Genomic DNA, 13,801 nt, shown 5'->3' on the forward strand with positions numbered 1-13,801 from the left:
GCGAAAGACGCTTATTCTTTAAAGACAGCGTTTGTTCTCGTAAAAGAAGAAACGCTCCCATTTGTCCAAGAATGTATGTCTTTATGCTGATCTAATTCAATGACAAAGATATTTGCCCAAAAAGAGAAATGAACGGCAGCATTAATGTATGACATTTTAGGAACATATTCATAAAAAGTATCTGATGAAAAAATATGTTACAATGTTGATTGTGTATGGTACTTCATACATGCGTTGTCCGCATTTATTAACGCAGTCAAAAGGAAAGAAGGCAATATATATTATTTACAATTAAAACACCAGGATTTGTTTTTCACTCATTTACTTTTATAATTTAAGTTTGATAGGTAACGATTAATTTTGAATCGCAGAAGACACTGGAATCTTAAAAATGCACCAAAGTGACACAAACACATTCACCAAGAATTATTGATTAACACTTACGAAGAAAGGCTTAAAATAACACTGACTAATAAAGTAACATTAAACTAATACAAAAATATAAATAATCTTTCGAAAGAATACTGTTTACAAACATATTTCAAAATACATACTTATTCAACCAAAACATGCGTTTGCAAAAATTTGATCAGTCCGAGATGCTGTGTTTATAATGTAATTATATTTCTTAACCTTATGTGTTACAAATAAAACACCTTTATCAGAGTGACGAGGTACTCGGGTACCTTAACAGTCACTTACCAATTTTTCAAAATCCTGTTCCACTTCATAAGGTTTGATAATGATGTAACACGCCCTGAACTTTTATTAGCTGATAAAGCAGTCACTACATGAAGATGCATATAGACTATGTTCATTCCAAATTTGAATAAATTATACAACCCTCGTGAATGTATTACCGTGGGTGAACAAATGTTGGAGAATGCAATGTATTAGATAGATCCTTGTGGCTGAGCTTTAAGAATTCAGGACTGGATGTAACTTATTACAACTGGATGTAAATTATTTAAGTCTCTTGAACTGGGTCATTCCTTGAATTCGTGGAATATGACACTAGTTGTTACGGAAAGGAAAAGTACAGTAACAGTAAGTTTCTTCCTGCAAATATGCAAGGGAGGGTGATTTATTCTTCTAACTTCACCTTTAGCAAATAAGCAACTTCGTGTTCGTATCTAAAAAGAATAAAGCAGTAATAATGTTGTCATCAACGCACTTGTCTCCAGTTATTAAAAGTAATAAGGAAACTGGCAACCCCGAAATAATTTTATATTATAACATTGATAAGCTGTTAGCAGAATATTTGGTAAAACGCTGAACGAACCGGTGGCTTTTAGCAATTTGTTACAATATCATTGACATAATAGCTTTGGCAGCATAATTCATTTACATGCAACATAACACAATTTGTTTTTGAAAAGTTTTTAAAATCGTTGCGTTTACAATTGTGTGGTATAAACATAGAAGACACGTCAAAAAATTACATTGTGGCATCAAAATTACATGTGAGATCTGCAATACAGGACGTGCTTGGCCAAGAACAAAGGCTTTCGATTCCTCGTTCTTCTATAATTCAGACTAGACGAGATTCTACACGGCGTGTTGAGTAGCCGAAAGTTGCTACATATGCAGAGAATACAAACGCAAACAAAGAAAAACAAGAAACGCTTGCACTAATTATAGAAAACTTGTTTGTGAACAAATGGTAATTCGTCCAACATGTAACACCTGCTTCAAGAACTGTGCTAATTCTGCATACACAAAGAATTTGTAATTTTTATAGAAATAACACATCATAAAAAATGTTTGTTATTTTTGTATGAAATTATAAATACTTTTTTAGTTATACAAGATACAAAGAGGTATTTGGGTACGTTGTCACCTAATATGTTTTGGTATCCACAAAACATTGTAAATAGTTAACTGGGTCAAAACATCAAAATATATATAATTTATAAACGTTTATGAGAGGTCTCACGAAATCACAGCTATCTATAGAAAATAAAACATACTTTTTTAAGTTTGAAAATGCAAATGGTACCCGGGTATCTTGTCAGACACGTAAGGGTTAAAACTAAAGATTCCTAAAACAAAGACGACAATGTTTCTATAAAAGATCTTGAGTTCGACAACTGCTTTTTATGTACAAAAGTGCTGAAGATAGCACAATTATTTGATTTTAAAATTAAAAAGCTAAAAAGGTATACTTTTTTATTTTTTTTTCGAACCTTAACCTGCCAACTTAAAGAGACAAAAGATTGAAAAAGTTGTAAAAAATATATATTATGTTAACGAAGATATAGAAAACGTTATTACTAATTCAAAATCGAAAGAAAAATTAATTTATTAATATATCTACACAACTATAGAATAAATCACAAATCAAGCGACATCATTAATTTTTTTATGAAAATGCATACATTCGCCAACTTTCAACTTTGTATTAAGCTTATTGAACATATGTATTTTAACCATTCCAAAAATATATAGTTTTTTGTTATTAGTTATAATATTACGCAGTTGAAAAGCTTGGCCATTACATCAGTCTCAGTAAAACATGATGGCATTGTAATCGATAAAATACAGCAAAAGTAGAATGAAATTCTTTTATCTTATCTAAACATTTTGACTTTGTCTGCATTCGTACGTCATATCCGTTGCATAAGTCATATAGATATCTTATCGTTATACCTAGGATAAACCACACAACTTTAAAATACAAAATAAATTGATACAAAAAATACATTTAGTTCTATTAAAGATATGATTTTGAAGGCTAACTCTCAAAAAATTTTTATTCATATATCGCATTTACAAATTCTAAATTCTTTATGTCCTCATAGCAAGTTGAATAGTTTATCAGTTACCAAATAAAAATTTTAATATAAAAAGACATAAAATCGACATGAATATGATAAGAGCAATAAATTTTAAAACACTTATTATTTTTTTATAATGGGATATTGAAAATGGAAGATTGTAGCAAGTTAAAAGTTAATTCCGGCTTGTACTTTGGCCATGAGAGTGGCGGAAGATTGCAACTGTGCACGCTCGGAGTCCGTGAGGGGCTGCCTGATGACGTCACAGACGCCACCGCGACCCAGTACACAGGGCAGCGACAGAAACACGTCCTCCTCAATACCATGCTCACCCTGCCCAACAATGTTTTAATGTTTAATTACTTTGTTTGTACAATATACCCGCCATGTTTTGTTCCTAGAATTTTGTGGAGTGCTTGTTAAATTAATCTGTGTAAAATATTGTCGATTGTATATTTACATATACACTGTAAACATACCTGTGTTAATTAAAGTATTATAATAAATTGAAAAATATTTAAAGTAAAGTTATTTAAAGTAAAGTATTAGAAGTAAAGGCATAAATATAAATACACAATGGATGCGGGCAGCATAAGACTAGTCAACGTGGCGATCTTTGGGAAAAGCCTATGCCCGGCAGTGGAACTCTATTGGCTAACATGAATGAATAAAAGGCATTATATACTGTTAACTGGATTTACCTTAAGGTATGTGGAGACGGGGTGCACGCTGTTAGCATTGGACAGGATGGCTCTGGTGAGCTGCGATACTGAAAGCCCAATAGCCCAAGAGGTATAACCCTTCAATTTGATTATTTCGTATGCACTCTTCACCACCATCTCATGCATCTGCCTCCATTTCTCCGGGTCCTCGTCGCTGCCTATCTTTGGATTCAGGTCGCTCAGCCTGACGCCAGCAATGTTAACACCCGACCACACGGGCACTGGAAATTGTATGTCACTTATTAATCTTAACATAATAACTGAGAACATTTATTTTCAATAGGTATGATATATCGTAAGATGGTGATCTATGTTTACGACCTTTGATCAATTATATAGAGAAGGAATACAGAGAGTTGATAAGCAATCTATTCTTCCATGTTTGACGGTATTTAAATTTTGGAGATTTCCGACGTATAACATTATTAAGTATTAACTGGATTTATTTCTATTTCTCCTAGTTTGCACCATTAATTACTTACGGTTGTACCTGTTGATTTATACATCAAAAACGCAGAGAGCACAATCGCGTGTTTATTAGATTCATCCATAAAGACTTTATTTTTCCCAGCGGTACAAAAAGTTATAACATATGTATAGTGTTACTGAAATCCCCGTACCGCGCTTTGTTTGTCGTGGTAAAACGAGATCATCGGATTATCTCCATCAAGCTGGCCCCCACCTCGCTCAGCTCCCTTAAGGCGCAGTATAGCGGTTTTTGGTCGGTTATTTTATATTTATATTTGTAAGTGTAAAGATAAAATTTCTATAGAAAAATATATTAAAGCTTTAATAACCGATCCATGTCTATTAAGCTTTAAAAAACGATCTTCCACAAACAACTTGCTCTTCGTTCCGAATTTCCTTTTTTTTCCTTCTCTTAACTTTTTGTTTATTATAAAACCCCAGACAGAAATCATACGCACCACTACTGTCTCCGTGTTCGCCAATGATGTACCCGTGGCAGGATGTGGGTGCTATGCCTAACTTATCAGAGAGTAGGTAGCGAAAACGCGCCGAGTCTAGATTAGTTCCGGAACCGATGATTCGATGCTTAGGTAGACCACTGATACGCCACGTCACGTACGTCAATATGTCCACGGGGTTGCTGGCGATTATAAACACAGCGTTCGGGCTATATTTCACGAGCTGAAATTGTAATAAATTATTAATAGATTTAATTTATAAACAATCGTCAATATAGCCTTAGCCTTAAAAGGCCACAGTTAAACGCGAGAAAACGGAAAAGCAATAATAACGACCTAATCAGGTGAAGTGGAAGAAAAACTTACCTGCGGTATAATAATCTTGAGCACATCCGTATTCCGCTGCACGAGGTCGAGGCGTGACTCTCCTTCCCGCTGTCGTACGCCGGCGGTCACTACGCACACTTTCGAGCCCGCCGATATGGAGTAATCTGCATTCAAGTAATAAATAAGCCTTACCATCTTGGGACGCGAACTTGATCACAAACGCCAAATGTACTCGATATTAGCTTGAGGTGAAACATTATAATGAAACCTAATAATAAGTTTTCCTTTTTAACTGACGTAACACTGCTGGTCAAATGTAATCTGGAGCTTCATCAGGTTCAAAGGGACAGAGCACGTAGAGCGCTCAGCCTTACACTATTATGTTAGCGAAGCTCGATGGTTCCCAGGAAAGCTACTACATACTGCGAATTTACCGGATCGGGTTAATTTTATGATATTCATTAATTAGTTAATAAATTACGGCAGTACCTTCGCTATAAGAGGAGACGCAGGACGCATTACAAAGGGAACGAAAATGTGATGACTTTGAATCAACAATATTGATACAGAGTAATTTTTTTAGACGAGTCCCTTGTACATATTACCTTTATCAAACGTTGCACCATTTAGTTTATCGATAATGATTAGAAAGTATGCAATAAAGTGGCTTCGATACGTCCGGTTAACCGCTGGAATGATATGAACAATCTATTCTTAACTTTATTATCCGACGCTATTGCAACGGATCATAAAAATAATCAATACTTTCAAAAGCTGCGAGATACCAAAGTGCAAAACCGCAGTCATAATTATTATAATTTTTTTCGAAACGATTTTATTTCTTCAAATATATATATATATATATATATATATATATATATATATATATATGTATATCCGTGTGTGTGAGTGTGTGTATACGCAAAAATGTATAGTATAAAATCAACCCAAACTTTACCCGTGCTGGCCTGTATCTTAGCGTTGCTCATGAAGGCACACCCGTGCTGCAAATCCATCATCTCGCCCCTCAACTTGTCCTCCATGACATCGACGAGCGCGATGTTGTTAGTTACCCCCTGAATACATAGTAAAGTTTGTGTTAAAATATTTGCTGTAAATAGTCATGTACTTCCCCAGCGCTTATCAATTATACAAACAAATTATGATTCATTCTTCTATTATAATAATTTATAGCAGTCCGCTGCCTACTTTGCGAGGATGTCATTGATTTTAATGACTTTAATTTTATAGAGTCCATTCATGGTGCAGGCTAAAAAATATTCTGACCAAAGTTTATACCTATAAGGACTATAGTATGAGAATATCTAGCTTTTTATGAAAGCCTCGTAAACCTGGCCTTGAATTTAATAAAGACCGTTCTTATTTAACCTCTTCTTGGTGAAATCTATTATTACTTAACTTCAAGTCTCAAAGCTTTACGGTTAAAGAGATATCGTGTTGAGTCAGTACATAGGTGCAATCACGTAAACATTTTAGGGCCAAAAATAAATTATAACAAAGTAGTAACTATTTAATAATTTTTTTAATGATATTGCTGTGTAAAAATATACTTGTTTAACTTATAGGCTAAATAGTTTGAATTTTTCTTTGATTACGTTTAAAAATATTTACAGTTAAAATTCAATAATATAATTGGTGAATTATTTTGCAATCATTAAATTACACATTGCGGTGTTAATTGTTAATAAAAATTATGGTTAATCTCCGTCTGAAGAGTTTTATCGTGTGCCTCATGCGACTCTGAAATATATGTATTATCTTAATATTTTCATTCAAAGAACAAACATCGAATATATTTGTTTATAGGTATTTGTTTTTTTATAATATAATTATAGTAATAACAGCTGTATTAAAAAAAACATTTTTCCATTTACTAATGAATAAGGAAAATCGCTGTGTGCCGAGTTACAATGATACACACGTGCAGTAGCGAATCGAAAACAATGCATTACGTCATTATTACAATATGAGCTCGCACAAATTGTTGAGTTTAAACGACAGTATTAGTATATTTCATGTCTTGTATTTTTACTGGTTTTTCACAACAGTTAAAGTTTTTATGAAGCCACTGACAACTCACACAAAAGCTCCATAATTATTTTTATTTTGTTCTTAATAAAAAGCTAAAATCCTTGCATTTTGCACGATTCATGAAACTAGATATTTAAGAATGATTTACGATCAATTTACTAAATGTTCATTTGACATGGCGGTCTCAAGGATGATCCCTTATATTATCAATAATATTATGAAAAAAGTGGCTAACTCTAAAGCTTAATGAGATGATTAAGCAGATTTAGAATCGAAAGAATGGCGGGTTCATTGTTGAAATCAAAATTGGTACCAGAACTGGTTGAATACGTACTTGCTGTAACTAACAGGCGATTTTATTCACAGATACATTTAGTTAGTCGTATTTGATTCCTACGTCACACATCAAAAATATAGCAGCGGTGATTGACCTATACGAATGCTAGGTTTGATCATCCGAATTATTACAGAGAGTTATTCACTTGCACAAGTACGATACTAGTCCAAAAACATTTGAATTTACGAATTCCCATGTTTTTGCTCTTTTTATTTAAAAAATAAGGGTCGTTTTAAACTGTACATATGTAAATAGTACATATCGGGCGATATTTCCATGGAGTGTGCATGTGAATTTCTTCGTTCGTGGCGTGGCCGTGATCATAATGACTCATCTGTCAATATACATCTCCATTAGATATCAAACGTAGCCTGTGACGCATGCCGTTTGGAATAACACTTTCTTAACCTACTTTTTAAAATTTAATGGTACCTATTAAGCGAAAAAATAAAACTCTTTGGCACGCACTCAATCGTAGTGTTTACAATTTCGGTCATAATTACATTTCTTTAAATTTCAGTTCAATAAAAAACTTTTTAAATACATTTCGTTATCATTAATTTTGCACATTTTTGTTTTCGTTACGAAACCATTAAGAAAATGAACCAAATAAGTCAATTGTTGCGAGCTAAATTCGTTCCAAGTAAATCCTCTGTAATAAGATGTATCCGACAAAACATAAGTTTATCTGACATATTCAGATCAGTTATTTTAAAATATTATTATATATAGGTTTATAATAAGACCGGTTGGAAGCGGCCTGCATCCAGCGTCTTACGTCGACCTTCACAAGGTCGTCAGTCCACCTTATGGAAGGATGCCCCACGCTGCGTTTGTCTGACCGTTGTCCCCACTCCAGAGAACAGACTCAAACGGTCATCTTTTCAGCGACAGGAAAGGTAATATTCTAGTAACTCAATCTTGGAAATCCTTTTTAACAGACATGAAGCTTTGTTCTTTTCAGAGAATTAGTAGAAGATAACTGTTCAAATTAATAATTTGCTAATTATGCTTCCAACCGGTTCTATACGAAGTTTCTGGAAGATGTGGAGGTTGCTGAATGATGAATTTTGTCAATTTTTTATCACTTACAATGGAGACAACATGTGAGACAAAAAAATCACTTCACACTTCCACTATTTTTATAATTAAAACATTTAAAGCTGTTTTACCATATTAGTTTTAACAGTCGATACCTGGGTAAGCATAGAGAACACCGCAGCCATCCCGACTTGTCCCGTTCCTACCACGGTTACTTTACTGCCGGTATCATCCGCTTTTTGCTGGATCGGTAGAAGTAGTTTCTCAACCGTCGCCATTTTACCTAAAACCAAAAACTATTATTAAAAGCAAATAAACACAAAGAGGATTTACAATATCTTTACTTACTGTTCAGTATAGTTTTAGTACGCAGGTATATCAGAGACTTTTTCATTACTAATTCGTTTGACAGAACCGCGCACTGGAGGTAACTAATTAACACTGTAAGTTGTGCTATTGTAAATTATTTAATTTACCTACAAAAACAATTAATGGTTTCTTGTATTGCTTGAAATGTTGCTAGTAAGAACCATTGATGAAATCTGTATCTGATTAGCGGCTAAATTTGTTTCCATAATAAAATGTATTTTTAAAAAAAAAATAACTTGCCATTTAAATAAAGGGATGGGATTTAAAGGTCATTCAATGTCGTGGGTGTGACTAACATACGTTGCGGACAGAACATGTCATTTGACCAATAAATTTATGGTGTTCACGTTAAATGATAAAACGGTCAATTCTCCTTTTATACCCGCCCCAATTATTTACGCAAGTACGTAGTTTTTTTACGTTAGTTTTACAAAAATACAATTGCTTACGTTAATATTACCTAATATTGCTGTATTAAATTTCAAATCAATAGTAATATATCAGTTAGAAAACGTTTAGGGCACATGAACTAATGCATATGGATTTTACATAATTTGAGATAATAATTTGACGACCGGAAAAATATTTTTTTTTCAGATGAATGATCTAAAACGTTAAATGTAAGTTTGCCAAAATGTTACTTATATATTTTTAGGACTATAACTTTTACAAAAAATATTATTACAAAAAACCGACCATTTTCAGGACGATAATGGCATTCGTATTGTTAAAAGAAGAGTAAATTATTTATTTAGCGCGATCTTTTAAACACAACAGACAACGCCGCGGTCGAGGCAAATATAGTTTGCAAACATTATAAAACAATGCCATCCTTAGAGACTTGCAATCATTTTAAGATCTATATTGATGTTATCCAATTGATGTAGTACCTTGTCATAAATAAGTAATTTATCAAACCTTTATTGATTACATTAAAAATGTAAATATTTTTTGAAGTAGAAATTATTCACCAATTCACGTTCAGTTTGTTTTTAAACTGCATAGCGCGAGAGCGAATCGCAAATAAAAAAATCTATTAGTACATTGCAATCATATCTACATCATATCAGTTTAATTAAAAACCAGTAATAATACTACTTAAAGAAAGTTAATTAAAAGATAAATGTTGTTTAAACTATGATAAGATTGATAGAAATCAATTCTTCAAAGAAGTACATTTCTAAGAGTAGTAATCATAAAATTAGTAGCTTTGAACAGTAATTGTAAGGTACGTTAAAAAAATAAATGCAAGAATTTAAAATTTTTGTACCTTACAATCAAAATTAACACAATTAACATTTTAACTTACCATTAGTAAACCAGTTTTCAGAATTATTAGACATATTTAAAAATGTCTAAAAAGAATAAAATTTTTGAGAGAAGACAGAAGATGTCTCAATATAACACAAAGCTACGTAAATAAAGTTATAAAACACCGTCTGCGGACACGTATAGCGCTAGCAAACAACTGAACGAATGAACAACACTCAGGATAAGTATAAAGCGCGCTGCGATTTCACCCCGTTATTCGTATCTTTGAAAAGGGGAGGGGAAGATAAACATGTGTCTCATTGCCAACATTTAAAGAATAAACTAAATTCAATCATTAAATGTCTACTTCGTCATTATTAATGTTATATTTTACCGGTTAATCCCCAAAGTTATTTTTTATATCTAAATTAAAATCATCGATCCTTGCTTTATGGTAATTTTTAAAAACAGTGACAAATACGAAAATCAGAGGCAAAACTTATTTTTTTTGGCTAAATACCAAAGTTTACAATGAACTTATATATATTATAAAACACCGTTTCTTAATAACTAAAAAATACCATCACATTTGATGTTTATTTTTTTCTATTGAAATATGTTATCGCTAAGAACTGAATTGTTATTTATACTGAAAGAAAAATTATAAGCGCTCAAATGATAAATGTAAAATTTGTTACACTTATTATTAACTGCGCCTGCTCTTTTATAAACATCTCACAACACATTACAATTGTAGAGAAGTTAATCAATTAAAAAATATTAATAATGCTCACCGTTACTTTTTAAATTCGTGCTGCGGGTCACGTAGTGTCAACAATTGTAATAGCTGGGCGTCTGTGCGCCTTCGGCACGCTTGTCCGACATTCAAGGTGACCTTCAACAGCTTCAACAGTTCGTTTTGGAAGCAACGCCATCGCGCATGCCCGATTAAAATCAACACTCATTGGAAAATGCACTCTAACATTTAGGAATTACATACTGTTATCATAGTATAGCTGACCATTGTTACAGGACTAAACTTTCCGCCGCCTTTATATTAATATATATCGTGCTATATTAAACATGGAAGCTTTTTTACATTTCAGCTTACACATAAAAAAATCAGGGCCTATATATTATGAAGATTTAATAATCGAAAACAGCTATAACTTCGAAATTATACATTTTGGTGTTCGTGGTTTCTACTTAACGCTTCCTAAATATATAAAAATGAAAAGGTACAAACTAGTCGCACTGGTATTGTTCAAATTTGTATTAGCCATAAAATTTAGTTTACACCTATGGTTTTTTGTACGTCTATACATGGCATGTACGAAATAATGCTCTTTAGTGACATCTTTATAACATAAGGTCATTATTCTATTACATTGGAATACTTGCATTTTTTTAAGAAATGTGAAGAAATATCTTCCATGTTTATATCATACCTGTTTATATACGTTAATCCTGAATTTTGATTATATGCCAAATATCTTCATATTTTTTGCCGCGCGATACGATTGTATTAAAGTGTAAAATATTGTATTAATTATTACGCAATATTAATTAATTTATGAAAAACTATTTTTTGCATACAATTAATAAGCCAACATTTTTATTACAACTTTATGTATTATTTCAAATTAACGTTAATTTTTTGTTTGAAATTGCATCACAGTTTCCTCATGAAGACGTTACTGAGCTACATGACCGGTACCGCACGCACGTGTAAAAGTTTGAACTGATGACTCATTTCCAACCGGTTTCAAAGAAATATCGTTGCAACTACGTGAGATTTGCATCGTACGCACCTGACTTTAAAATTCTGCATTTGGTACTGGGAGCTAGAATTATTTTTATCTCGTTACATATTTCTTGAAAATGTATCAGTTTCTGTAAGTGTTTCGAGTAATTTTTGGTGCAGATTTTAATACGCAAATGTTTCACAACATTGACATTAAAGTATTGAACATATTAATAATTTAAGATTTATTCATGAAATTGTTAGTGAAAAATATCATTTTATATCCTAATGTTAATAATACTGCGTTTTGAATGAAAAACGATTTATTGTCTAAAACTTAATGTAATTACTGTTATTCCAACAGGTATCATAAAATTTTACGTAACTTAATAACGATCCTAATTATTAATATTAACTGTTTAAATTTCATATTTGTCTAAAATTTAAATGAAACAAACCGATAACATTTACTTATATTTGTAGTTTCATTAGGTAGCTTTCATAGGAATATTATTAATTACTACTTATTCGTGAACAATTCATGAAACATTTCTTTGATATAGCTCTTAAGGGATTAATTGTCAATGTCAAAAGTCTTGATTTGTAAACCCAGCATCATTGGTGTCGACTAAAATTTTATTTTTAAAGAAAGAAACTTAAGACATGATTCAGTAGCTTATTTATTTGGTCGGTCTTTAAATACCGTCACAATTTTAACTTTAGATATAAAATCCAAATTAAGGCCGGTAATTTTTAAATACTACAGTAGGTAGAAAATTAAGTCAAGTGAAAATTCATATTTCCCGTCTCTTTTTGGGCACATTTCTATAATCTGGTCAGCCACGGGTCGACATTTCGGTCACTAGTTTTCTGAATGATGACTTCAGGTTCTGCTGATTTTTTTACATCTAGCATAACCTTTAGACTCCAAACCCTGCCATATTTTACAATCCATAGGATAAAGGTCTGGACTGGAGGACGGCCAATTCCAATGTTCCTGGAAGTAAATATTTTGCAAACCCAGCTTAGAGCTCGGGTATTCTTAGCCTTAAGCGTCGGTGCAGTCATTTTAGAATACCCACGATTGCCCTCGAAATATGGCGCGACAGATCTGTCACAATACTTTGCAAAAACGTGTCTTGATGAACTTTTGCACTGGTTTTTATCTTTTTCTCACTTCAGTAGCCTCATAGTACGAGAACTCTAACCAAACCATAACTGATGACGGTTGATGATCATGCTGATTTCTAAATAGTATTGTTGGCTTTCGCAGAACTGGTAGCTATGTCATTATGGTGATTGAAAGATTGTTCGATATTCATTTTTATTCTTTTGTAAACAGGTACTGTGACATCGCTCGTTTCGGACGTTACTGTTTCAACGTCGCTCGTTTCGGACGTTACTGTTTCAACATCGCTCTGGCTATTTTCATCCTAATTTTTTTTAAATCGAGGTGACCTTTTTTACTGTAATCCTAGATATTCCCTAAGTATCTTTTTCGTAGATTTTTTACCCAAAACGCATCCGGAGAACAAACTACTGCTTGCTCGCTCGCTCCTTGTCGCTTTGATAAATGCTGTTGTCCTAACGGATTGAGGCCGGGCAGATCTCTTCTTGTCATAAACATAAGATTTTATAATATCTGTTAATAGTTTTTTTGCAAGTCATTACACCGGTATAATGCAATTACTGCTGCGCGGACCTTTTTAAGCTTCCACGGCATAGTAGAATATTAACAAAATAGAAGAAAATAGTAGAATATTTTAGCGACATAATATTAAAAGAATAATTGAAGATCGGTGGACTAATTTTTATTTGTATATTCTTAAATATTTTGTGGCAATAAAATATTCAGACATACAACAATAATTCCTAGTTTTATTCGGCCTTCCAATTTTGCCCGAGTCAAGATGCACGTCTTCTGTAGATCGACTTTAGTCTTTTTTTAGGAATTATTTTCGGTTTGCTAAGAAAATATGTACAGAGTAACATTTTCATTATCGCCGTGATTTAAAAGATTGTATGTTTTAAAATGAATTTACTTCCATATTGAAATTTATGGTATATCCCATAAGCAATGGAATTACGTTTAAAATGTTCAATTAAATAAGTTAAAGTTATTTATTAATTTTATTTGCATTTGCGATAATATATGAGACATTAGTGACATCTTTATGTTCTAAACTACTACTGTAAACTATGCTTACCTATTGTCCTGAAAAAATGGGAAGATGGAAAAAAAAAACAACAATTAG

General features: G+C 32.5%; 1 protein-coding gene across 3 annotated transcripts; it reads right to left on the minus strand.

The window, feature by feature from the left end:
- Positions 1-320: 320 nt before the first annotated feature.
- On the minus strand, positions 321-10,723 carry Ldh (Lactate dehydrogenase). 3 transcript variants are annotated; one of them, XM_068763953.1, is made up of 7 exons: positions 10,597-10,723; positions 8,338-8,465; positions 5,711-5,828; positions 4,792-4,916; positions 4,426-4,648; positions 3,479-3,720; positions 321-3,110 (listed from the first exon to the last, which is right to left on the minus strand). In XM_068763953.1, exons 2-7 carry the CDS (start codon positions 8,458-8,460, stop codon positions 2,946-2,948), a joined length of 996 nt encoding a protein of 331 aa, XP_068620054.1. In that variant the 5' UTR covers positions 8,461-8,465; positions 10,597-10,723; the 3' UTR covers positions 321-2,945. The 3 variants fall into 3 exon arrangements, with proteins under 3 accessions (XP_068620054.1, XP_068620046.1, XP_068620038.1); XM_068763945.1 differs by lacking the exon at positions 10,597-10,723 and adding an exon at positions 9,861-10,084; XM_068763937.1 differs by lacking the exon at positions 10,597-10,723 and adding an exon at positions 8,531-8,587.
- Between the last annotated feature and the right edge of the window lie 3,078 nt (positions 10,724-13,801).

Source organism: Battus philenor, unplaced genomic scaffold (assembly GCF_028537555.1).
Source record: "Battus philenor isolate CCGP_79_NKW_IND1 unplaced genomic scaffold, ilBatPhil1.0.hap1 SCAF_1, whole genome shotgun sequence".
Taxonomy (NCBI): domain Eukaryota; kingdom Metazoa; phylum Arthropoda; class Insecta; order Lepidoptera; family Papilionidae; genus Battus; species Battus philenor.